This window comes from Acyrthosiphon pisum, chromosome A1 (genome assembly GCF_005508785.2).
Source record: "Acyrthosiphon pisum isolate AL4f chromosome A1, pea_aphid_22Mar2018_4r6ur, whole genome shotgun sequence".
Taxonomy (NCBI): Eukaryota; Metazoa; Arthropoda; class Insecta; order Hemiptera; family Aphididae; genus Acyrthosiphon; species Acyrthosiphon pisum.
Window position 1 is genome coordinate 165361831 of NC_042494.1, and position 24268 is coordinate 165386098.

At 29.9% G+C, this 24268-nt stretch overlaps 1 protein-coding gene across 4 annotated transcripts; it reads right to left on the reverse strand.

The window, feature by feature from the left end:
* Positions 1 to 12263: 12263 nt before the first annotated feature.
* On the reverse strand, positions 12264 to 21482 carry LOC100169176 (synaptogyrin homolog 1). 4 transcript variants are annotated; one of them, NM_001293521.1, is given in 6 exon segments: positions 13058 to 13299; positions 15380 to 15503; positions 15618 to 15757; positions 16492 to 16522; positions 16524 to 16729; positions 21022 to 21466. In NM_001293521.1, coding segments are annotated over 4 exon segments (384 nt in total). In that variant the 5' UTR covers positions 21127 to 21466; the 3' UTR covers positions 13058 to 13299; positions 15380 to 15503; positions 15618 to 15715.
* Between the last annotated feature and the right edge of the window lie 2786 nt (positions 21483 to 24268).

Below are 24268 nucleotides of genomic sequence, written 5' to 3' on the forward strand. Positions count from 1 at the left end.
TGCTTCATTAATAGCCTGATGATTATCGTGAAAAAATACATTACTTAAATCAAAAAACAGTAACGCTATAATAATAAAACATTGGAGACAAATATACCTATATATAATTAGATGTATATTGTTCTTATTAGAATAGACGCATTTGTAATGTGTAAAGCGTACCATATAAGTCACGAATCATGACTCAAGATTTTAACACTTACAATATTATGTACCTACTTAAAAACTACAATTATTTAGAAAAATAGTTTAATAACCAATAGTTAGGTATACTATGTAATAGATAGGCACATTTATGTTATAAAAAGAACGAAATTCTCGAACTTCAAAAAAATTTAATTAAATAACTTAAATTGAAGTGCCTACCTATAAATTAAACTGTTCGAACTGTGATATGCATTATTTATAGTCACGCTATATAAACGAGACTTAAAATTACGACAGCAAGCTAGAACGATTCCATCTAGGTAAAAAAATTAATAATTGTTTAATATACAACTTTATAAAACCATGTTATACACTAAATGATATGCAAATTGCAAATATCATAAAAGTATACAACCAGAGTTGCATTTCAGTATTTCACTATAGTGTTATAGTTATTAAGAAACTCCCAATTATTATACATTATAGAAGTGCGTTATCCAGCATTTAGCACCGAAGTTAAAGAAGGCGTAACGGTAACGAAATTGTATATAAAAAACATGTTCGAGCACTTACATTACAACTTACAAACATATACAGGATGGTTCACCAAGCATGCTCACCTCCAATTTGTCTTTCATAATAATGTTGAAGTTATTAAAATCTGATTTTGGAATTTTTAAATATAGGTACCACTTAAAGATCATATTTTCAAATTATTGAGATTTTTTATACTACTTAAGTCCGTGGAGGTAATAACTTCTGTTTTTCAAATGAAAACCCACCTTTTCAATTGTAAATTATTAAATTTTTCTGAAAAATTTGACGTATTAGAATCAAAATTCGGACGAGTAGTTTTTCAGTTATTTAACTTTGTGTTCTAACTTCTTAGGATAATAGGTCCATCGTAATAGGTTTATAAAATATGGTGGCTAAAGTGATTTGAATATTTTAGTCATTAATATTAATCTATCAATATTAATAATTTGTAAAAATGTATAGTAAATACTATTTCCAATAATCATTTTATATTTTTGTAAAACATTTTTAAGGATTATTATCCTTAGGTAGAACAAACATTTCAATAACGAAGAAACTACACTACTCATTCGAATTTTAAATTAGGCACATCAAAATTTTCAAAAAAGTTTTCAGTAAAAAAGGGGGTTCCCGTTCGAAAAATAGGAGTTTCTATCGCCATAGGACACTCGACCTTTAGCACAAAAAAATCAAGAATCTTAATAAATTTATTATTAAAAAAAGAAGGGGGTGATCGTGCTTGTTGAGTCACCCTGTGTATTTATATACACTATGCTGACATCAAGGGTTGTAGAAACGTTATTTGTTCGCAAAAATAAACTTTAGAATATCATTACAGTTACCTATTGTGAATGGATTTTTTTTTTAAATATATTTTTTCAGACTGCAGTCTCAATTTCAAGTTTTAATTTACAAAATATTGAATTTATATTTCATAAGATTCTTTCAAGACTTCAAGTACACAACACAATAATACTTTTATACAAGTGCTTATAAAAACATATACACAAACGTTTAGTACAAACTCTCAAATTTGTTTCGGTGCGAACACTTATGACATATGTTTCATTTTCACAACCATTGCGGCATTTATATACTTTCAGAAGTACCATGCCATGTGCTATTGAACAAATTTCGCGATCGTTGCAACAATCACATGTGCACACTAACGTCGAGACCCACTTATATTCGTTTCTTTACAAATTACATTTATAACATTTTAAAATTTTTTTATTTTTTATTTTTCATAACATTTTGTTAAAATTTCTTTTATCGAACCCTTTAGAAAATATGGTTACTGTATAACGCCTTCTCGGGCGTATTATTATTGATTCATTTAAATATGCACTTATATAGTTGGGTGTACCAAGCAAATATATGTATAATATAATATTATTAGGAAATATATCAGCGAAAAATTGGGAATAACTTGTTACAAAAAGCTATGAATTAAGGTCGAAATAATATACAGTGAAACTTCCACGTTATAACGAACTTCCATTAAACGAAATATTGTGTTCAACGAAATATTATTGAGAACCAAAAATGTATTTTAATTATATTTAACGAATTTCCCTTTTTTTTAAATTAGACTTTGTAATTCGAAAGTTTCCTATATTATAATATATTACGCATTCTTTAAATGATTTGGTTGGTTATTTGATTGCTTTTAGATTTTAATTAAGCGCATATATTTGAATTTCTAGTTACGCGATTACGAGTAGGTAGGACGAAATTCGTCAACACCAGAACATTCGGAACACAATATATGATTGAAATACTCCAATCGGAGACGATATTATAATTATATATCGAAGATAGTGAGATACCAAAATATATAACCTAAGATACGATCATGTCGTATACACCTACACATATTTTACAATAATTTATTATGCATTTATTCGTGCAGCAAAATGTAAAAATATCGTCGCAATATCGTTAGCAACCGATAGGTAAATGTTTTGCTCGTGGGGTAATATGTAATACGGCTAACGAATGTCGGCATGTGATGTGATTTATTCACAACAGAATATTGTATATTGAACAGTATATCCGACTTGCTTTGCGCATTACAAATGTTTGTTGTAACATACTAACATGAAGTGATAACAAAACTCAATAAAATCATTCGTTGAGCTTTGAGATGCTTTCAGAGGCAGAAATAGAGTGCCTCTATGCGGATATGTATATGACTGTATATTCGTAGTAGGTACTTAACATAATATTTTGAATAAAATATTAATATTGTCATTAACGGTATAGGTAGATAAGGCGTGTACAACATTTAACTGTTAATAACTAGACGAAGTGAATTATGCATTGATTTTCGGCATTTATAAATTAGGTTCTTAAAAGTGGTAAAGGTTAAGTAATATTTATATTTTTAAATTTTGTTTTGATTTTTTTTTTAAGCGTTATTTTATGATACAAATTTGTACATTATTTCTACAATATGTACCTACTAAGAGTATATTATTTAATATTATATTTTTAATATAACAAATATAATAACATTTAACGTACTTTTATTACAAAGATTTTTAAACCAAGTAATCAATCAAAATATTAAAAGGAATGATTGACAAAATAATTTAGTACCTCCGTATTATATACTTACTATATATAATATGGTATAAAAGGCTCGCGTTCCTGTACACAAAACAAAATACAGTGAACTTTCAAAAGTTGACAGAATATCATAATTTTTCTCTTATAAAACGTATTAGAATATTATAATATTATATTATCATAATTTATCGCGTATTCATTACCGTAGAGGGTCGGGCAAACAGAGCCACACTGCTAATACTCTATATTTTGTGAATATAATATAACCTTTACAAGAGTCGCCGTTTAATGTCACAGCTTATAACGGGCAACTATATATACGATTATGAATGTCAATGCGGATCGATTAATTTAATCGCCAGGCTGTCAAACACAATGTTTAGCGAACAAATTGAATGGAAAATAATTTCGCGTTAATGTGTATACGGGCGCCATGTGCGCATATTATTATTACCAATGGCAATTATATATAATGTTATAAGTTTATAATTTATTTATTTCAAAAATATTAATATCAGCTATTGTGCAGCAGTATACCAAATATATTTAATCTTTGATTTTATCGTACGGACGAAATCTCGAGTCTGATAATACAGGATGTAACAGATAGAACTGACTTTTGGAATAACATTTGTTCTAATCGATATTTTAATTTTTTTTTATATAATATATAGTAATTTTTGGTACACATATATTATACAAAAAATGATTTTTATTTTTTAACACTGAAAATTTTAAATTTTAAATTTGATTTAATTTTTTTTTTAGATTTTATTCAAAATAGCCAATTTTCAAATCTGATTATAAGAACAATTTTGATAATAAAAACATAGTTTATTTTTAGAGTTTTTTTAAATATCAATATTTTTTGGATTAAAAAGATTTGGAACGTAATAACTTTTTTCAAAATATTTTTTTGGTAATTTACTGACATGAGTATATTTCTTAAATTATTTACTAATCAAATAATTTTAACAATTTTTATCATACGTTTATGTAGGTAGCATTATTTTTTTTTTCGTCAAATCTTTTTGTTACACCTTGTACCTATATCGCGGATTATTATTGTTTTAAAGGCCGTCGCTGTGTTAGCGTATAATATATTATTATTGTTTTAAACATAATAATAATTTGTTCTCGGTGAGGCACGATTGAAAGTCGAAACAATTATTATTATTATAATTAACACTTTATATAATAATATAATATAACGTGGCCTGCGGCGACGCTAAACACTACGACTGGTTTGGATTATTATATGATTCGATATGGCATTAAGAAATAAGATTGTTGCGGATCAACAGACATTTCCGGGTGTAAAATGAAAATCGTTTTAAATGTCAACGAGTTTCGGTGCGTTCAATCCAATTACACGCGCGTATAGTTTGCACAACAATAAAATATGATTTCGACCGTTTAAATGTTCAACAATTATTTTTTAATTTAACATATTATACATTTATTACGAGTCGTATTTTTGTGTAAAAATAAAATATTTGAATTTGGTTTTTAATTTATGTCTCGAATAAGAAAAAAACGTAAAGACTGCGTATCTATAGTATCATTATTGCCATCATAATAGACGAAACATTAAAAATAAATTCATCACCGCAGCGAGAATGTTTAACACCAAAAGGGTTTAGCTTGTGTTCGTGATTGAAAATTATAAAATATCTTAAGTTATAAATATTTTTAATAATTTACCTTAAACGATTTTAAAAAGTGGTAATAGTACTTATTACCTATATGTTTTTTTTTAAACTCAGTTGGATATCGTCTATGTATACGTTGTTATTTAATTTAAATTGATTCTGTGTAGCCGCAACGCCTTATTGTACGCGTATTTCCAATTCACTCAAAACAGTTTTCATAAGGCCGCTGCAGTTGTTATATTCGGTCAAAACTTCATAAAATTGGTTAATTTAGACCACAGCTGTATTAGACATATTATATTATTACAGTTTAGCGTATTACAAATATTTGAAATATTTTATTCATTTTTGTTATTATATACGTTGATATTCGTTCAAATATTTGCTATTTTTCGATCGCTGAACCCAAAGATGATTTGGAGTGTACTGCATTATGCATTAAAATCCAACTGTCGGATCAATATAGAAAGTGCTGTAGACAATATTCAAACTCATCGAAACGGAACCACATTGCGATGTAATAATAATAATTTTGAAAACGCATTATATTACGTCTATATTTTGTTTTCGATGCACACGCAGTATATAGGGTTAAACATTTTCAATTAACAATACAATATATTAATATGATTCCCGTATAAATCGTAGGTATTTATATAATACTCGACATCGTCAATTACAATTGATAAAAGTAATGTAAAAATTATAATTTCAACGTAAGTTTTATAAAACAAGTATATATAACAATCAGTGGGATATATATTATTATTATGAATATTCGCTTCGCGTCGTATAATACGAACCAGTGTGTATAAATTAGGATAATTCCTAAATAACCTACCTTATAGTTATTGTATTATATTAAAGTTTTGTCGTTCTTGTAATAATTGCGTTACTCTTATTGTTTAATACAATACCGATCTGCGAAAAATCAAAAATAAGAGAAATTAAAAAGGGCAATAATTATTATTTTTTAGCACCGGATTATGTTGTAATATTTATGATATTCTAAACGATAAAACTATTTGAGTTAAATAATAATAAGTTTAAATAAAAATGGATTTTAATTATATGTGTTCTTTCTCTCGTGCCGTTTAACATCGACGGTGATTTTGGCTTCGTGGTAATTTCACGTTTTGGATAGGTTGTTACTTGGGCAGGTGTTGAGGTGTGTTAAAAGTGTGCTGTCATTTTAAATCTAAAAACGATTAATCATTACAGTCAAAAACCGATTCCGCGCGGAGCTCTCTGTGTGGTTGTGGGTTTTAACCGTAAACATATTATAACTGTTCTTTTACGATTTTGTTGAAAATTAATGGAATTTTAAAATTTTGACAGATTTGAAGTGCCTACGAATTACGATCTACATCCAGTTTCCGATATATTGCATAAGCTGTACATGAAACTTTAAAAACATGTACCTACTTCTTTCTAAAATGTATTTACTCAAAATATAAACCTGCTAAAGCTACTGTCCCTCTCTCTCTCTCTCTCTCTCTCTCTCTCTCACTCCATTTCTTTCCGCGGACCTCTGTTTACACGGAACTGATAAAAATAACTAATAAACTATAATAACACTAAAATAGTCGTAGGAGTGTAGGACAAAGAATAAATGACTAACACGTTACCACCATCAGTAGCGGATTTAAAATTTTTTTTTTTTGGTTAGGGGGACATTGTCTTTTTTCTAGTCTTACGACACTAATATTTAAAAACGGCTTAATTTATTAACCTAGATGCTAGGCCAATGGGAGGGGTCCAGGCCCCTCTGCCCCCCCTAAATTCCGCCACTGACCACCATTACCCATTTCCATCAAATGAGATATTGACCAATTTCAAGTTACCAACAAAATAATTTCTATATAATATTATGTGGGTATAACATGTATTTTTTTTTAATTTTACAGTAATTATTATTTTAGATTCTGGGAAGTTCTTTTGATGTTATAATCAAAAAAAAAATTGTATATATTAACTTTATATTTAGTTGACTAGGTACATTATTATACTGCATTTGGCCAACTAACAACATCGGTGCTGTTACGAAGTTCTTCTTATTTATTATTTAATAATTATTATTCTTATAGTACAAAAATAATATTTATATTATATTTTCTAGGTATTGTATTTTTAATAAACGTGCCCTATATAATGGCTTTTAATAGTTATTTTTTTATTTTCCGGAAAATTTTCTCAGAATCTAAAATAAACATTATTGTATAACTAGAAAATTAGAAAAATATAATATTTATTATTTAAGAAATGTATTAATATAGAATTTAATTTGATTTAAACTTGGAATTATTAGTGAATAGGTATTTCATTTGGTGGATTTAACATTTTGTTATGTCATACTATATTGATTTCCATAATATTACCCACATACATTATAGTAAATAATAAATATACACTATAAAATTGACACAAAATATACATTCTCGACACCTTCCAAATTATTACTTATTATCAAGGCTGTGATCAGTGGCGTAGTCAGGATTATGAAATGGGGGGGTGTTTTAAGTATAGATTAAAACCAAGTTTTTACAGTTTTCGTATATAAATAAATTTAGGGTTCAGGACTTGACTTGTTGCACTAAAAATTATCGAAATATGCAGTCGAAATTCTCAAAATATGCATAAATATATGTATTATGTAACATCATGTTTATTTTATTTTTGAAAAATCATAAAACATATTGCAATTTTGGTAATAAAAAACTAAAAAATAAGTAGGTATATAAACCTGATAAATAAATAAATAAAAACTTTATGTTTAAAAATACTGGCGTACAATAGGTACTAGGTTAATAAAGAAGTAATAAGTAATAACGAATAACGTGATATGTGAACACCGTGATAAACTAATACGTATCTACTGATGTTCATTTCTTCGTACAATCTACAATCTAGATGTCAATTATAGTTTAAACACAGTTTTGTCACAAACAGACTTATGAAATCTTACATATGCGAACTGTGGCCATGCTCCACCAACAACTTTAACAGCCCTCCACCCCTCCCAAACATTAACTTAATTTTTTTAAGCTTATTCAATTTTATAATAGTATGGTATTATAAAAGGCTTCGACCTCCCCAAATCTCAAAACTATCGCCTATTGTACCTAATTAAACATAATATTTTTCAATTTTATCTAAATATAATTTTTCCCGACAATTGTATGTACATTTAAGTTAAAAAATACACAAATATACAAATTCAAACTTTGTATTCAATCTCGCCATTTCATAAGACAAATTTATAACTTGCAAGCAGTCCCGAACCCTATAAACAATATATTTATTAGGAGGGAAAATGTCAATGGGGGGGGGGGGGGGGTTTAAACATCCAAAACCCCCTCCGCTGACTACGTCACTGGCTGTGATTTTGTAGAAATTGTGAATTTTGTTTAGCTGATTGTGAATCGCATTCATAATTTGAATTGTGAAACAACAAATTAATTTATGAAACTTTGGTTTTGATTTTTTTGGTAATTGTTTTACCTTTTTGGTCATATTTCCTTTTTAGTTCATTTTCCGGTATTTTTAATCAAATTCTGCCAATTAACGATAACTGCCAATATTCTTTACATACATATTTTTTTTGTTTTACACAAGCAGTACCTTTTTTGCCCATGATATTCCATGGTATACCTAACCATGAATCAATATTGACTATATATGAGGAACTTTTGCGCAAAAATTCACATTGGCACCGGGTGTCTTAAATTTTCTTTGGTGTTTCACGGCACTTTGGAAAACTACTGTACTACTTTTGACCCCCCAAAGAACCAACTAGATTCATTTTTCTATCATAAAAGATACTATTAAACAAAATCTAAAAATTGTTACTGTCCTAAAGAAGGTGGTTACAGACAAAAAAATAAAAAAAATATAATAAAATAAATTAATAAAAAACACATATTATCATTGTAAAATCAAGACATTCATCAGATTCTAAAATTATAATTCTACAATCATAAATAGAATAAATTACTTACCTAATAGATTAGTTTATAGTTTAATACTTACAGTATTTTTAACTTTATTGTTTGAGTCTATAAATCTATAATAAAATATATATTTTAGTATTTACAGTTTTTACTTACCGTGCGATTTTTCCTCCTTTTTTTTCCTATAAGCTGCAACTGTTTTAGATTTTATTCCATAATTTTTGTTCATTGTTCATTTATCAATAATAAATTATATTGTATAGGTAAATCACTTAGAATAAGACAAGTAACGGTGTAGGTGTAACCAACAAACAACAACCCATATGGCACCGCGTACTCATTGACAGTTATATAATATGTTTATGACGTTTATGTTGTTATTTGTAAATAATATTATCAAGATAATTATAATAATTTAGTGTATTGGTAAATATATATGATGTTTATAAATAGAGCTTCCGGTACAGCGCGCCGTGATCGTAGGTAATAAACCTGTTCGGTTAGATGGTAGACGGGTAGGAGAAGGGATTCACTTACACTAATAACCATTTACACTACTACATACACACAATATCATGCGACGTCAAGACGATAAGTGAATTAGGTTGCCAATAATTTGCTCCTCAATAAATAGCCGGCACCGGGGGCCCTAAATACAGCTATGTTTGTTCTGAACACTACGCTTTAATAAAACAAGTAGTCATGGAGCTCAACCGGGAAGACACTACATATCTGTTAGAAAAGTACAAAATTTTTAATGGTCGATCGGAATTTAGGGTGCAATTTAGCGTACATAAAATCTAACTGTGGAAGACTACCTGAAAATATCATTCGTTTAGAATCGTCTGGTCGTACCTGCGTCTCACAGGTTCTATTTAAAATTATGATAAAATTCTAAAACGAAATTCAACAAATAAGAAATGACAAAAGAATGAAAGTTCAGGTGAAATGAAAAAAAGTATTAGAAAAAATGTACTGGATTTAATGCAATGTTCGCACCATTTTGAAAATACTTGAGGGAATGGAAAACGTCTCTTCCAGATTATCTCAGCTTCGACGACAAAGCTTTTATGCGATAGCTCCTATTTGCATCTGTAGATTTGGAAACTAGTTTTTGACCATACAAATATTTGTTGACAGACTATCGGCAGTCATTTTTATTTGACAACATCAAATGAGCATTTGTTGTCCTATGCAATAGTAAAAACGAATAAGGTATACCCACACATAAATATATTTAAATTAATTTTATTCTTTTAGCAAATTAAATAATTAAAAAACAAAAAAAAATGTTTCGAACTAGTAGAACTATTTTAGAAACAATCAACTTCCAAATCAAAATTCAAATTCGATCAACATTTTTATAAAAATTTTAAAAGTAATTGTTTTAAATAAATTAACTAGTTTTTATACATATTATATAAAAATTAATAGTGTAATTTTATTCACGTTTGGCATTTCTAGTGAATTTTTATTGCACTTTTAGACATTTTATATCTATTTTTAAGGTTTTCATTGAATTAAATTCACATTAATAAAATGCACACAATATTCATCACTAACACGAACGAAGTCAAATATTATACAGATATTAATACAGCTTTCTTCAAGCATATACAGTAAAATACTAATTCTAATATAATACCTAACCTTTTTTAAGTTGTAAGCTAATGCGTGCCTTCTTTTTAATAAGAATCTCTTACAGAAGTATTCAAACTCTCTGCTACGGAAAACTATTATGCATTATTGTATATTGGTTGGAATGGTCGAAAATGGAATGGGATGATATTGCACAGGAAAACTCAGCTCAAAACATTGATCCCTGGGCAACCGCATCAGGCGTGCAAGAGATGACAATTTGCAGAAGTTATAAGGTATTATTATTATTAGCATCATTGTTATTTAGGCATGAATAAATATAGTTATGGTTATAATAAAATTATTATTAAACAATATTATTTTTGAAACATTTTTAACGTATATGAGAATTTAATTAAAGACATTGAAATTATATATTTTTGTGTTCAAGAAAATATGGTATTTGTCATGAATCATGATAAGTTAATAATGTTTATGAAAACATTGTAAACAGATTTGTTGAAAGTTATTGAAAGGATGTGTAATGAATTAACTGCATATATTTTATGTACTTACGATAATAACACAAACATAATATTATAATATATAAATAAATATGAACTTTTAAAAAATTCAATTTTTTTTTTATATTTTCAAGTAAAAATAAATCAACAAATATACGAGTACCATAGAAAAATAGATCATGAAAATTATGAAAAATATTTATATTATATTATGTAACAAACTGCAGTAGACGAGAAAAAAGAATTTTTAATACCGTATTAGAAGCAGAATATACACTTCCACCACTTACACCGCCGTTCAATTGAAGGAAATAATGTTTTGGTAAAACTGCCATGCAACATTTTTTACGAGTTTTTATATCAACTCGTGTATCAAACTGTCAACTGATTTGTATAGGTAGTTCCCTTAAGGGAACTCCTTTAAACGTTAAACGTCATGAAATATTAAACTTTATTGATATACATTTTTTAATGGCATATCACAAACTTCCAAGTTAAAAACATTGTTGAGCTCGAACAACTAATGACTTAAATGTTTCCATAGCTTCCCGGACAGTGAGCCACACTGGTTTTAAAAAGTATTCTATCAATTATCCATGCACAAGATAATACTTAAATTCCACCAAATAATTAATATAGTTTTTAAACTACAATACGTAATGTATACCTGTAATTCGTCTTTATTAAGAATTTTGTATAAATGTTCGAACTTTAGGTGTAAAAATTAAAAATGTTTATGGAAAAAGTCCGATCTAAAAAAACAGGCCAAATACCAAAAGTCTAAATGGCATCATTATATTATATAAAGGTCTCCACACACTGCACCGGTAGCGGTGGTGGTTGCGTTAAGTTCTATAGTCTTGGCTTAACCGCCACGGCAATCGGTAAAATGTGTCCTGCAGCAATTGTTCACCGCCACCGCTGCAGTGTGTGGAGACCTTAATAATCATGGATTAAATATTATATTTATTATTTATCAATTTTTTAATTGAACGAAAACATTTTAGAAGGTAAATTTATGTTATTAAATAGTTATTTTTTATATTCATCACTTGTAGTAGGTATACAATCTCTTTTGATATTATATGTATTGTCCACTAATGTGGAGAACAATATCGTACGTTATTTTTGGGTTGAAACAATACAATTAGGTACAACCGTTTCCGTTATGCAGTTATCTCCATAACTTTCGTGATAAAAAATTATCACGAATGAAAATATAAAACGCATTCTAGATCAAGACATCGAACACATCGTTTTATTAGCTATAAAGAAATATATATAGGTAATCAAAACCCGCAACATAAATAATCCGTATGCATATAATATATTTCTCATCACTTCAAATATATTTTAAGAAAAAAAATAAATAATATATATGCGCGTTAACACTTGTATATGTAATTATATAATAATATAGTAATGTTAATATTAATAGTTGATTAATAATTTATATAATAGTATAATTTTATAATATTAAGATAGGTATAGGAGGTATCTACCGACAAAATACTGGTACGGCGAAACAGAAATGCGTTCGTAATAATCGCATAATAATAATCATTATTATTGATCACGATGATATTGTGTCTACTTACATTATTATGATGTCTATAATACTAAGTTCTAATATTGCCTGCGACATTTTGATATGGGTAATAATTGCTTCTATTTATTTATAAAAAAAAATGTTCGTCACTTATATTTTAGAAAAAGAACATTATTATCGTAGAGATTGATTAGATATAATATTATGTTTGTTTTTTTTTTTTTTGTACGTTACTTATAACAGTATAATATACATAAAGTATAAACATATTATCTATGTATATTATGGAGTATATAAACCCTAAGAATTTGATCGTTAAACTTAGCGCCATAATGCATTATACTTCGTTTTTAACTTTCATCGACGCATATTATAATAATTTTATTTAAAGAAAAACTATTAACAATACCAATAATAGTTATTTCACATTTTTGTTTTACTAAGATTTACTTATGTTTGTTTAAATGGACAACAACAATAATGTATAGAATATTAGTTGAAAAATGTAATGATATAATAAGTATATCAAAAAAATATAAAATCAAATTAGTAATTACATATAATATAATCATAATTATTAATCATTTTGTTACAGATTTCAAAAATTGATACTACTCGCAACTAACTATTCAATAAAATACGTTGTTTAGTTATTGTGAAGTAATAAAACCAGTAATACCATCGACAACAATTAATTTGGTATGTGTGGTAAAAACACAATCTGCTGGCATGCTCAGTATCATCGTTTAAAAACTGATTGTGTACTTAGTAAGCTTGAGTTTGATATTCACCTATAATATAAAACAAATAAATAAATACAATAATTAACTAGAATAATAAATAATAATAAACGTACAAGTATTTTTAAATGATCTTTATAACATGGTATCTTGTAAGTTAATATAATATTCTCTTTTCTTTACATTTGACATAAATACCTCATACATATATAACTATTATAGGGGTGAGTTGATGGGTGGGCCTATGGGAATGAGGGTGTTTACCCTATTTGGAATTGAGCCTTAACTGTTAGTGGCCCCAAGACCCAAGGAAAGCATTACCTTCGTTGTTTTTTTGATGAACTACGTAAGGTTAGAAACAAAGGGAGTGATGTTAGTTATTTTTCATAGGGAAATATTTTTAAAAGTTTTTTTTGTATGGTCGAATTTTTGGCACTACCCCAGATTTGGAGCCCATAGATCCAGATGAGTTATAGAAAGATTTTGTATATTACCAATCTGATTTTTTTGTTTGTGTGTGTATTTCTGTGGATTTGTGTGCTTAGCATGCGAAGGCGATTATTTACTTGTTGTATTTTTCACTTTATGTGTTGAGCCCATGCAAGGCAACGATGTAATAGAAGTCTTAGGTACTTTACTATTTGAAAAGAGGGAATTTGTATTCTCTAAAGAGTAACATTGGGACATGGAGCCGTTTTTCGAGAGAATGTAATGTGATAGGATTTATCTTGATTGACTTTGAATCTCCATGTAGTGTACCATTTTTCCATAAGATGCAGGTGATTTTGTAAATTTCTAGAAGCTATCAGAAGGTCTGCATTATCTGCATTATCTAATAATGTATACTCTATTCAGAATAAGAACAAACCGCTGTCACACATAGAAACTGAGCTTGGCACTGCCAGACCACCTGATGGCCGATTTGTTGATTATTCGGTAACAGTGAATATTTGTGGAGGCAGCTGTAGTGGGGAAAGATGCGCAAACAACGACGCGTTTTCGTCCTCCACAGGGTCTGTTCCTATTCTGAATAAAGTATAATATTTATGCAACAAAATGTACCTATATTGAATTGTAGATCTTAATTACGGTCAGTCTTTATTTACGATAGAGTGCATACACTATTATAGATTATGTGCATGTACATTTCTCGCAAACAACAGACATATTAAAGGTATATTTCAAACATAAAAACGGATTGGAGCCATCTTACACAACAATAAAATTGGAAATAATAGATCACTTGGAGGAGTATTTGGAACAACTTTGTGAAAAATATCGTTAAATTATTTGGATAATACGCTAAAAAACCTTAATGTTTAAATATAATTTAACCCCTCTCCTCCACCCCCCTGAAAAAAAAAATGAAAAATCTGGTGACGTGGTGACACTTAGGAAAGTATTTGGAACAACTCTATGAAAAAAACTCGTTAAATTATTTAAATGACTCGCTAAAAAACCGTAACCTTTAAATACAATTCACTCCTCTCCTCTCCCCTTCGGACAAAAAAAATAAAAAAATCGGTTGACTTGTGACACACGAGAAAGTATTTGGAACAAAAATAAGAAAAAAAAATTGGAAAAAGTTCAATAATGTTGTCAGAAAGTTGTATATAAAGCAGGTCTGTTCTTTTATACATATATAATGATATATTGTGTGTATAAAATTTTATATTCTCATGAAATTGTATATAATAATTATTAAGTTGAAACTAAAATTATTTGTTGTATTATATGTATATTATGCAAACAAGCAATACAAATATTTGCGGAGAGTGACTATATTAATTAATAATTATTACTTAAATAGAAATATATCATAAAATGAAAAGCTTATGTTCAACAAATACGTTACTGCTATTTTTGATATGGCATTTGTGGCTTTTGCAATATTCGTGTATGATCTTTTAAATATTTTCCACTTTTTAGCAAAAAAGTGCCTATATGCCCCTGTAACTTTTTATATCAGTTATCATTAGGTTTTAAATCGTTATTAAGTCGTATTAACACCGTGTCGGGTGATAGCATATATGTATGATGGTATAAACAAAAACAAAAACAATATTTACAATATATCTAAATTTTGAAAATCGAAGCTATATTATACCAGACATCTGATTATTAAACGGACATTCATTGTTACTGTTATTTTGCGTTTCATCGTACGCTCCAAATTGATCGGCTTCAAAAGATGATATAAATGCTGGATCAACACCCATATTATATCTTTGGTATGAGAAGTATGCAGAAGTCCCCTGTAAAAAATTCAATCAAACACGTAAATTCTAAATGATTATACTGTGATGTATTATGCCATTGTATTATGATCATTTTAGCACTTACTTTCAATACAAAGATTTTGTACATACCCAAGAAAAAGTAGCAAATAATGCAAAATAAATGGCAGTGGTTGGATTGGCAGTGCTGATTGAATCAGGGAAATCGGGTGTATTACCCCATGCGTCAGCTAGATAAATGAAAAGTAAAAAATTCCAAAACGACCATAGACCTGAAATATAAAAACATATTATTAAAAGTAGGTGCGAATGTGATGCAAATACTTTGTTTCCACTATAGCCTCAAAATAAACACTATATGTTATTATATTATTTATTTAATAATAAATCAAAATTCAAACATAAAATAAAACTATACTAAATGGTATCTGACGTTTGGCTACATGCCTAGGTATAATGCTTATTAAAGGAATTTTAACCACTTATTGAAAAATTTGCATCAAGTTATGCAAGTTTTTATAGAAACAACTTGAATACCATTTTTAAGATATTACTATAAAATCGTATAATCTTAAATGTCGACACTGAACTAAAATTACTTTTGTCTTTCAGTAAAAAAGTATAATCCTTATTATTTATACTTAGTTTATTTATACTCTGTTAAATAAACATATTTCGTAACCTAAGTATCCTAGGTGTCGCTCATCAAAATTTGTATAAAACGGTTTTTGGTGTTTTTTTTTGACATATTAATATATGACTACATAATTTTCAGATCTCATTGTTATCAATATTATCTATAACAATAGAAACCAGCAAAAAAACATATTTTTAAAGTAACAAAATGTTTGATAGATAATAAAGCACATACATTTTTTAGTTCTTTTTAAAACTTTTTAACGTTTATAAAATACTAAAAATAAATTAATATCCAAAATCTGCGTAACTTTATTATACATATCGTGAGTTTAGTTTTATAATATGTTCGTTTATCAGTAGTTCTTACACGAGAATCCAAGGTCGATGAGCACGTAATGTTTACGACTTTTTACCGATGGCACGTTTTCGAAATAATACTCGCCGCCGACGAATACAGCTGCTCCGATCACTGACGTGAAGCCCACCACGCCGCCAATGTGACATCCAAAACTCTTAAGCTTGAACATGCATACTTCTTCGTTGGTTTTTACGTCTGTAGTCCATGAGCCAGATGATGCACAAAAATACACGATCAAACCAAACAACTAAAACAATTGTAACACACAAAAGAATTATTTCAAGAGAAGAAAATATAATTTATACAATGGTTAAACCTTATAGTGTCATGAAAATAATATTATATTATACTTGGACAATTTTCGGTTGAACTTAAATTTACTCATAGTATGCATTTTCGAATTGAACGATTTATCTGTTCGGTTAGGTTAGGTTACTGCAGACACTCACCCAAATTGATCACCGCAAACCTGTATCTCGCTGTTTAATTTTCTTAAATTATTATAGCCTGCGCCCATAAGGCTGCGGAATACGCGGCATTCGAAACGCGGCGGAATACGCCGTGTGTAGCGCCATAGGCGTAGAATTGTGGGGGGCCAAGGGGGCTATAGCCCCCCCAGAAATTCTTGTATAATAGTTTACTGTCTTATACGTCCATATATGTGGGAACTGAAAACATTTTCTATTATTTATTTTGATATCCGAAGAATATTTTATTTGATAAAGATCAGCTTAAAGCTGAAATGCTAATTATGAAGAACTGTATTAATAAAGATGATTTTGACATAGATGCTATTGTATCAGAAATCAACAAAAAACATTTTCCAAATTTATATAAGCTTTTAAAAGTAGCACTTACAATTCCAGTAAGTTCTGCTTCTTGTGAAAGGTCGTTTTCGGTAATGCAGCGAATAAAAACATGGCTACGAAATTCTATGTCTAACGATAGATTTGAAAATCTATCGGTACTTCATATTGAAAGGGACTTAGCTAATAATATTACATCTGAAGAGGTTCTTAATATATTTGTGCAAAAGAGCAGGCGTTTAAACCTTATAATATAGTAATTAGTGATAATTTCCTATTTAAAATGTTTTTTTTTTAAATATTTAATTCAAATACATTAAAATGAATATTATTTATTTATATTTACTTATTAATGTGCTTCTTTAGTCCTTTTTATATTTTGTTCCTTTATATTTTTCTATAGTTATATTTGTAGAATATAATATGTTCTGTACCTGAATCATTATAGCCCTTATACAAAGTAATTCGCAAGCAGTTGCGGCAGCGTCGTTGATACCACAAAAAAAGGCTATAGCCCCCCCCAAAAAAAATCATCACGCTACGCCTATGGTATAGCCCCAGCCTTAGGTGTAGTAACTTAATTTGATGATTCACAGTTACAAGTTAACATTATTAATATTCGATATAATATTCTTAAATAGATAAGCTTCACTGCTGAGCCCATCGGTAAAATATATCAATGACAAATTAATTGAATTAAAAACAAACACTTAATGCAATTGAGATAATTTTTAAATATTGTTAAACACCTATTTAGTATTAAAAATGTATAAATTAGAATTATCTCGTTTATAATAAAATAATAATATGTAATGATAAAAAGGGCCCCAAAACGTCAAATCGATAATTATTTTGTAGATATATTATGTAATATTCTATACATGCGCCTTCGCCACTTAACTTTTCAAACCTTCAAAGGTGTAAAAGGTTTTCACGTGAATGGAATATCCAAATAAGTACTTCTTTTCTTATATTATATAATACATGTTCGTACTTTACTCACGACTTTTATTACAAAAAATGTTTTTTAAAAATTCAGATGATTGCAATACGTTTATATTTTGCAAAAAAAAAAAAATAATAATACCTAATCATGAAAGTAGGACGCATTATATCCACACTACAGCATTTCGTATACCTACATCATTAATCATTATATTTTGTTAAATATATTATTACACATTATATTTCCTACCTATATGGCTATATTACCCCTTTGTTAAAAATTATTTTTTATTATTTTTTTGAATTCCAGTTTACTACTTACGATAACAATCAAATTACGTCGTAATAGCTACGTACAAATTGATCATATCCGTACTTACCCTTATAACTATAAAGTTGTTATTAGTAGTTGATTACGTACACAATCTTTGCCTTTACCTTATCGTGTTTTTAATTGTACCGACTATACCAAGTAATCTATACCTAATTGATACTGTTTTACTACCTACACATTATTAAAACAAAAAAAAAATAAATTATAACGTATATTTAAATATGCACGCTATTTCAGTGTCCTGAATGCAATCCTTGAGCCATTTGATAAACATTCATACATTTTACATTTCACATATTATACAAATTATAATAATCAGTAATATACTGTCGTATCATAATTTTGTAATGATTTTACGCATGCATTTGAAGGACCGTACGTCTATATACAGTGGTTTGAAGTGATGTTGGAGCCGTGGAAAATATGAGGGGATGCTCTTCTCTTTTATTTCTATACTGCACGTCAATACCCACCCTACAACATTTTCTAATCGCACTTCGATGCATATAGAAGCTTTAAAAGCAATTTTTTTTTTTTGATAATTTGTAGCTTATTTTATTGATTTATTTAACATGGCTTTTCGCGTGGTTGCGTAACTATATACCTGTTAGTTCAAAATAAGTATTGAAAATTGAGACTTTCAGAGGACTAGGTAAATATGCTCGCGTGTGTATATATATAATATTGCCTCCGTCCGTTTAACAAATGCTATACGGTGTATAGAAATATTCCACTGAGCAAAACCTAAACTAAATATAATTAAAATAGCGTTGGCCATTAGTTAATTGCGTATAAGAGTCTAAAGTCATATTATACGATGGTATAAATTATAGCAATTATTATAAATTTATAACTCTAACTCCTTCGGAGGACATTGTCTCGAAAATATTCTCCTCTTTAAGTTTGCACGTTGACTGCAGGTGTTTACATATTTTAAACTCTGATGCAGATATTAAGCAGAATGCCACGATTTTAACTTTGCGTAGGCAGTGCGATTTCGCGCTGTTTCCCGTGTCAGATGCAAAGACATTCTATACGGTATTACAACACTCTAGGTAATGGTATAAATCCGATTCCCCGCCCACTTGTATTATTCTAATAGGCAGCTACATACTAACCTTATAAGGTTATAATATAATAACGCGTGACGAAAGCCATCTGCGGATCATGATCGTACATGGGTCGACGATCGGAGGAGACGTATAAAATATAATACGCACGCAATAGTATGTGTTTAATACGTATTATATATTATTATATTATGGTTATTGTGTAGGACCAATGCTTAGGTGAACGATGAACATTGGACGCCTTATAAGTACATATCTCGACTATATAGGTTAATATTATAGGTCTATTATACGACTATACCTACTGACTTCAGTATAATATACTATTAGTAAAAAGTCTAGGGCTGGAGGATTTATATCCACTTAAAAATCACGAGATATGTTCATAAAAATGGCCGAGTATGCAGTGGTGACATAATATGCTCGATAGAACAGTGTTTTAAAAAAAAAAAATTATGATTTTAGTCTTAAATGAATATTTTAATATAGTTACGTTACAGTAATGCTTTCTATTAATTTGTTGTTGTATTAGAGTATAACACGTAGTAAAATACAAAAGAAAATAACATAAAATAATATCTTTAGGGTATATCGTATATATAAGTACTTATACTAGGTAAACTTTGAATATTTATGTTTTTGCTTCTACAACGAGTAACGACAGACTTCATTAAAATCTCTATTTTTATTTTCTTGAATTTGCACGTAAAGCTTTTACTATGAGTTAGTAGGTAGTTACAATCTATTGCAATATTCAATAAAAATACCAAATATGAGCTTAAAACAGTATTATATTATATAATATTGTTATTATAAAGTATGCTCTCATGAAATATATTACACTGTGCTCACTTGGCACAAATTATGCGATCCAACAGCGAAAATAATATGTAAATGCATATAAACCCGATCAGTAAACTGATGACAATTTCGCACCGCACAACATATAAAAAAAATCGTTCACGTGTGTAGTAATATATGTACCTTACTCGTGTATTAAAGATATTCGTGGATTAATGACATATAATACCAATGTGGTATTGAAATCGTTATTGTCTTATAAAAATAACAAGGTCACATTATAAACCTATAAAGATTCGTAGACGTCTGCGAATTAAAATTTGGTCCCCGCGATACATCAGACAGTATAATATCTATAGTTCATGTTTAAACTTGAAAAATTGCGCGTCTCCGTCACGCGCGGTCGGGCTCGGAACAAAATATGTCCCATATGGTCACGTCACGCGTGTTCTCGCAGCAGCACAAAATATAATAATATGCTATGACTCCGCGTACGTGTACTGCACTTCACGTATAACGCACAGCACACGCGTGCGCCTGTATAGGATATTATAATATAAGATATAATTTCTATGGTACGTACCAACGACAACAGCCTGACGAACACGTGCGGCTTGCGGACAAAGTTTTGGATGTTGAACTCGCCGCCGACTTTGCCGGCCCCGTAGGCTTGCGGACCAGTATCCATATTTGCAACGATCGACGACGACGACGACGAAGACTTACGATCTAGACGGTGTACCAAAAAGTTCACGCCGAGACGGACGCGTATCGCGGGACGGCCGACTTTTGTGCGATATTATTAATAAGGTCGCGGCGCAATTGATTGACAATATTTTACTGTAATATCACTATCGCAACTGTGTATACCAACTACCTATATAATATTATGACTCCGTCCCGCATTTGGTGTGCGACCAGTGGCGGATTTCGTTTCGTTTCTTTGTTTTGTTGTTTTTGCTTGTGTATACAGTACCCGCGTATTATCAAACGCGCGACGCGGCGGCGGCCAGGAGAGAGCTTTTGCCGAGATAACGGCGCGCATTGATTTTTCGACGACGCCGCTCGTCGCGCGCAACGGCTTCGCGGGGGTGACGACGAGGGGGTGCAGGCGTGCTAGGCCACCGCTATCGTCGGCGCGACCCTCCCCGCCGACCACCCCCGGACTGCCTGCGCCTGTTCAGTATATTATGTGCTCGTTGAAAATATTATATATTATCGTGTCGACGCGCGAGGGTTGCGCCTTAACGATTTGGGGTGGGCGTTCGCTGAAGCGCTCGGTACGGCGGCGTCGTCACCGTCGTAGTCGTACCAACTTGCGGCCTCGCGGGTTCCTCTGCTGGTTGCCAACGGTTTATAACATAAGGCCCTCGGTTGAAGCTGCTGTATGATCATCTGCGTTATCGTATACGTATAGTATAATGCGCAAACCATTCTGAAGCTCATTCAATATACAATGTCATATAGCCGACTGCAGTCGTCATACCATGGTAATGGTATCATAATATAGACGGTTCAGGGGTGTCCGGTGACTACGTTCACCCTCTCTCACGATCCCACACACGTAACCGCGGGTATATTAAAATATATTTATTTAATTCGAAGATTATTAGTAGTTATTTATATGTTCCTAACTACCTTGAAAAGGAAGGATAAATGTATTAAACTTTAAAAAGTTTTGAATAATAAGTTTCCTCGATCCAGTTGTACGACGTTTGCCCAATATTGGTATAGGTATCTATAACAGGTAGTTATATTATAAATATTTTTTCATGCTAAAATTGCATCAGAAATTAAGTATGATGTATGCATATATAGATATAGCGAGTTTTAAAAATGTGTATGACTTATAAGACGAAAATTAAAAATAATTCAAAATATATTTGTAAAAATTGTAATCGATGGAAAGTAATGAAAGGAAAAATATGAACTAAAAAGTCCAAGTCATAAAAATCAAAAAATGCAAAATATAGTTCCAAAATTGAATTCGTTTGTGCAATTGTGTCTAATTCAATTTTTTGTTAAGGAGATCGATGTGTCTTGTACTAAAATTTTCCCACGCCTTAAACTTATATAATATGTTAATATACCAACAATATCCTTATCGTCAGATTAAACTTCTGAAAACATATTTGAGTTCGTTCTTGAAAAAATGACTTATCACTATTTTGAAATTGAACTCCTAAAATATTATATAGATTAGATTTTAAAATTTCAAATATTTAGAGTTTTCAAATGTTGATGTGACATCGAAATGAAAAATTGAATTAAAGAATGTGAGGCGATCGTTTTCAAGTAAATTTCATGACAATGAGAACATGTTTTCTGAAATTTCATCAGATAATAATTAATATGTTAGTTAATGTAGTTGGCTAAAGACTGATGCTTTTACGTTTTGACAAAATAAACAAAATAATTAACTTTCGTGTAGCACTGCGACACGTCATTCATAATATTATCTGCGTGCACCATTACCATTTACCATTCTTGACTATGGCGTGCACGTGCGGCAGCGCCGATATTTCTTTTACACGTCGCCACTCACACAATAATGATTATTAACAACAATACGCTCGTGTTAACACTTAGACACTTAGTAAATTGCCTATTTTTAACTCCTTAAAAACGGTTAGTATCGAATCCCCTTATCCCCAATAGAAAGCCAATAGAAAGCCAATAAAAAGCCAATAAAAAGCCACGTTGTACGATAATATGCTAAGAAAAATTAATTTTCATACAAATTCACAACCCTGGTTTTAAACACTCGTTTTAAAACACTTTCCAACCCTCATTTCCGAAGTTTCACGCCGTATATCGTATACAACGACAGAAATGTGCACGAAAGCATGATTGCACGAACAACGCTCTGCTTGCACAATAATAATATAGGCCCGCAATTAATTTCTGTAATAATTGAACTGTTTCTGTAAATATTAATTTCAATAAAACTGTACCTAAAAATACTATCAATGAATATACTTACCAATTATAATAATTATGATATTATATTTTGTTAAATTTTAATAGGACGCTACACCCGCAACATCCGTTGTTTCCGTCTTACAAAATATGTACAACACGGTTAAGAAAGAACCAAAAAGGCTACAGTCGTAAGCATAACTAAGAAATGGGATTTTCACCACGTAAAAAGGAAAACTTTAGTTGTGCGATTTCGTTTTTATTTTTTTTTTATATTACTTATACGAAAAAAAGTTATTCAAGTTTGAAAAACACAAACAATAATGATTTTTGAAACAATGTAAGAACTTTTTTGGTATCAAAAACATAAAAATGACTTTGCACAGCCAAAGTTGTCCTTTTTATGTGGTGAAAATCTCGTTTCTTAGTTATGCTTACCATGACTGTAGCCTTCTCGGTTCTTACTCGCGAAAAACTGTTTTTGGTATGTTGTTCATTTTATAAGACGGAAAAAACTGCACATATGGGTGTATTATTCTCTTAATAAATCTATATTGTATGTTGTTATGTGAATTTGTGGTTAAAATTGTAAAGCCATAACACGTCTTAGAGTAAAATATGTGTTGTCTAACTAACGCATAATATATAGACGGTCACACAAACTCGGGTACAATACGTCTTCTAAAACATAATATACAAATAAAAATAATAAGCAATTTAAAATTATTGATTTAAACCTTTAATTTTCACCCCCCCCCCCCACCATTCAAATAAGTCCAAAAACTCCCCAGGTTTTAAAAATACTGCAAGTATTTAAATTGTTTACGAGGTTACTGGAGAGACACCCCTTGACCGGGTACCCCAAACTACGCCAAATGTTCAGTGCGATCATATGACTACTTATTTCGTAT

Excerpts from the sequence above, each read along its gene's own strand:
- LOC100169176 (XM_003244266.4), bottom strand. The coding sequence starts at position 21,126 with ATGGATACTGGTCCGCAAGCCTACGGGGCCGGCAAAGTCGGCGGCGAG. Across the intron at positions 15,758-16,491 it reads CATCGACCTTGGATTCTCGT|GTCTATGGTCGTTTTGGAAT; the intron begins GTAAGAACTACT and ends TTTATATTTCAG. Across the intron at positions 15,504-15,617 it reads TATTTGCTACTTTTTCTTGG|GGGACTTCTGCATACTTCTC; the intron begins GTATGTACAAAA and ends AATTTTTTACAG.